At 46.2% G+C, this 3,506-nt stretch overlaps 1 protein-coding gene across 1 annotated transcript in view; it reads left to right on the forward strand.

Annotated features, from left to right (window-relative positions):
* The first annotated feature begins 2,300 nt into the window (after positions 1–2,300).
* LOC119414401 (immunoglobulin kappa light chain-like) overlaps positions 2,301–3,506 on the forward strand; it is a 23,147-nt gene continuing 21,941 nt past the window's right edge. Inside the window, exons 1-2 of the mRNA XM_037681497.1 lie at positions 2,301–2,319; positions 2,611–2,721. Coding sequence (XP_037537425.1) covers positions 2,301–2,319; positions 2,611–2,721 — 130 coding nt within the window. The remainder of the gene's footprint in view (positions 2,320–2,610; positions 2,722–3,506) is intronic.

Here is a 3,506-nt window from a genome sequence, read left to right on the forward strand (position 1 = left end):
GATGACCAGAAGTGAGACTAACCTTAGCTCCGAGGGTAGTACAGAATGCCTTCCAGACCTGAGAAATGAACTGGGGTCCACGGTCCGACAGGATGTCCAGGGGGATGCTGTGAAGGCAAAAAACGTGGTGACCATCAGCTGAGCGGTCTCCAAAGCGGTGGGTAATTTGGGTAGAGGGACGAAGTGTGCAGACTTGTAAAATCTGTCAATGATAGTAAGAATGACAGTGTTACCTTCAGAGGGCGGGAGACCAGTGACGAAGTCCAGAGAGATGTGTGACCAGGGACGACTTGGGATGGGTAAAGGCTGTAGGAGACCGGCAGGCTGTTGATTTCCATTCTTGTTTCGCGCACATGTTGAACAGGCAGAGACAAAGTCTGTGATATCAGGATACAGAGTTGGCCACCAGAAATGTCTTTTACAGAAGGCAATCATACGTGTGACTCCGGGATGGCAGGTAAAGCGATGGTTATGGACCCAGTCCAGTACCTTACCAATAACTGATTTGGGGATAAACCTCCTTCCAGGTGGTTCAGAGCCAGGGTCAGGTTCAGAAGTTTGTGCCAATCTGATGGTGTTTTCGATATCCCAGGTGAGGGTCCCCACGAAGCAAGTGGACGGGAGAATGCTTGAGTTGGTCTTGGGAGAACCTGAGGGTGAAAACTGTCTGGAGAGAGCATCGGGTTTAACGTTTTTAGAACCGGGTATGTATGTTATGGAAAAATTGAATCTGGCAAAAAATAAGGACCATCGGGCTTGTCTGGGGTTTAGTCTCTTAGCGTTCTGCAAGTAGGCTAAATTTTTATGGTCAGTCGGAACCCTCGAGCCAGTGTCTCCATTCTTCCAGAGCCAATTTGATAGCCAATAGTTCACGATTGCCCACGTCATAGTTCTTTTCAGCTGGGGAGAGTCGCCGAGAGAAAAAGGCACAGGGATGGACCTTGTTGTCTGCGTCTGAACGTTGGGACAGGACTGCTCCAACACTGAGATCCGAGGCATCAACCTCCACAATAAATTGCCTCTTGGGGTCAGGGTGGCACAAAATAGGAGCAGAGGAGAAATGAGCTTTCAACTCACCAAACGCTGTGTCTGCCTCAGGAGTCCAACAAAAGGTTTTTAATGTGGAGGTGAGTTGAGTGAGGGGAGCAGCAATCCGGCTGTAATCTTGAATGAACCGTCTATAGAAGTTGGCGAAGACCAGGAACCGCTGGAGTTGTTTGCTGTCTTTAGGGACTTATCAGTCAGTGACAGCTCGGACCTTCTCTGGGTCTGCACGAAACTGTCCCTTCTCCAAAATGAAACCCAAGAAGGGGACAGAGGTTACATGAAAATCACACTTTTCAGCTTTTACAAATAGTTGATTCTCATACAAATGCTGTAGTACAGCCTTAACATGGTTAACATGTACTCTTTCATTATGGGAGTAGATCAAAATATCATCTAAGTAGACAAAAAGTCATCCAAAAAATCTTGTAGGACATCATTAATGAGAGCCTGGAAAACAGCGGGTGCATTTGTGAGTCCGAAAGGCATCACCAAATATTCAAAGTGTACAAGGGGGGTCTTAAAAGCAGTCTTCCATTCGTCCCCCTCCTTTATTCTTACCAAATGGTACGCATTGCGCAAGTCTAGCTTGGTGAATATGGTTGCAGAATGGAGCTGATCGTGAACTGAATCAATTAGTGGAAGGGGGTATTTATTCTTTACAGTGATTGCATTTAATCCTCGATAATCAATACAGGGTCTGAGGGTCTTATCTTTCATGTCTACAAAAAAAAAAACCTGCCCCTAGTGGGGAAGTGGAGGGGCAGATTATGCCGGATGCTAAGGAGTCTTCGATGTAATCTTTCATAGACTCCTTTTCGGGGCCTGAAAGGTTATATAACCGACTGGATGGAAATGTAGCATCAGGAAGGAGTTCAATAGCACAGTCGTAAGGTCTGTGCGGGGGTAGTGTCAAGGCTTTACTTTTACTGAAAACGTGGGCCAGGCTATGGTAAACTGGGGGGACCTTAGTTAAATCGATATCATCGGGGGGTTCCCTTCCTTTAACGGGAGTAGAGACAGCTGTTTTAAGACAGGACATTAAACAATCCTTGTTCCAACTCTCTAAACGACGTTCTGACCAATTGAAAATGGGGTTGTGTTTGGTGAGCCAGGGATACCCAAAAATTAACTGAGATATGGGTGAATCAAAGAAGAGAAACTCACCCAGCTCATGATGATTGCCAGAGACAACAATGTGAAGATCCGAGACCTTGTGAGTGATTTGGGCAAGATGTTGTCCAGTTAGCCCTGTGATGGAGCGAGATGAGGGAGGTGAGTGGTATGGTGGGGAGTTGGAGTTGTTCCACTATGTCTGTGGAGATCAGACTTTGTTCTGCACCAGAATCGATAAGAGCAGAAACGGGCAATTTAATTTTATCATGAAGTATGGTAGCAGGTACAGACAGAAGCGAGGCAGGGGAGATTTGGGATGAACTCGGCGGCGTCCCCTGTTTTACTGCCGAGCCGGTCCGTTTCCCCGTACTGGACAAGTGGCGACAAAGTGTCCCTTGTTACCGCAGTAGATGCAGACCTTCGTGGCATATCGTCTCTGTCTTTCCTCAGGAGATAGTCGGGTCCTCCCCACCTGCATCGGTTCAGGTTCAGACTCGGGCGATGAGGAAGTTCTGGTGTTGTTATTCTCGGTTGACCGAAAAAACATGCTGAGGATTATGGGTAACGTAGTTTCTTTCCTTTCTACGTTCCTTTATTCTGTTGTCGATGCGGATAGAGAGAGCGATTAATTTATCCAAGCTCCCGGGTTCATCCCGGGAGGCAAGCTGGTCCTTTATGTTCTCATTTAAAGAATTAATATATGTACCTCTTAATGCTAGTTTGTCCCATCCAGCCTCCTCAGCCACAATACGAAAGTCCACAGAGTGATCGGCTGCCGACTTACTTCCTTGTCGTAGTGATAATAGTTGTTTTGCGGCCACCTCCTGGTGGAGTGGGTAGTCGAATACACATTGGAATTCTTGAATGAAAGCTTGAGAAGTTAGAGAATCAGGAGAATGGGCAGTTAGAAACGCTTGGGCCCAACGGAGAGCTTTTCCCTTTAATGCTGAAACAATGTAAGTTATTTTAGTGTAATCATTCGTAAACAGAGATGGGGAGCGAGCGAAGGCCAAGTTGCATTGGAGCAAAAATCCCCCACATTGACTGATATTACCTTCAAAATGTTCAGAAGGTCTCAGATCTGGTTCTCTGAATGGCAACACAGAACTTGGAGACAGGCTGGGAACAGAAGGTGGGTTAGCAGGAGTGGCAGGAATTAAGTTGATTATCTTGCTGTCTAAGGCAGCTACACTGTGAGAAACTTGATTTAAAGTGGCGGTGGTATTTTGTTGAAGTTGGTAAAGATGTTGATACATTTTATCAAGTTCAGCAAACTTACTCTCATAAACTTGTGTAGAACTCGCAGTCTGAGTGTTGCCAGATTTACCCACAGACATGTTGCTTGG

The sequence above is a fragment of the Nematolebias whitei genome, chromosome 1 (assembly GCF_014905685.2).
Source record: "Nematolebias whitei isolate Nwh7 chromosome 1, NemWhi1, whole genome shotgun sequence".
Lineage (NCBI taxonomy): Eukaryota > Metazoa > Chordata > Actinopteri > Cyprinodontiformes > Rivulidae > Nematolebias > Nematolebias whitei.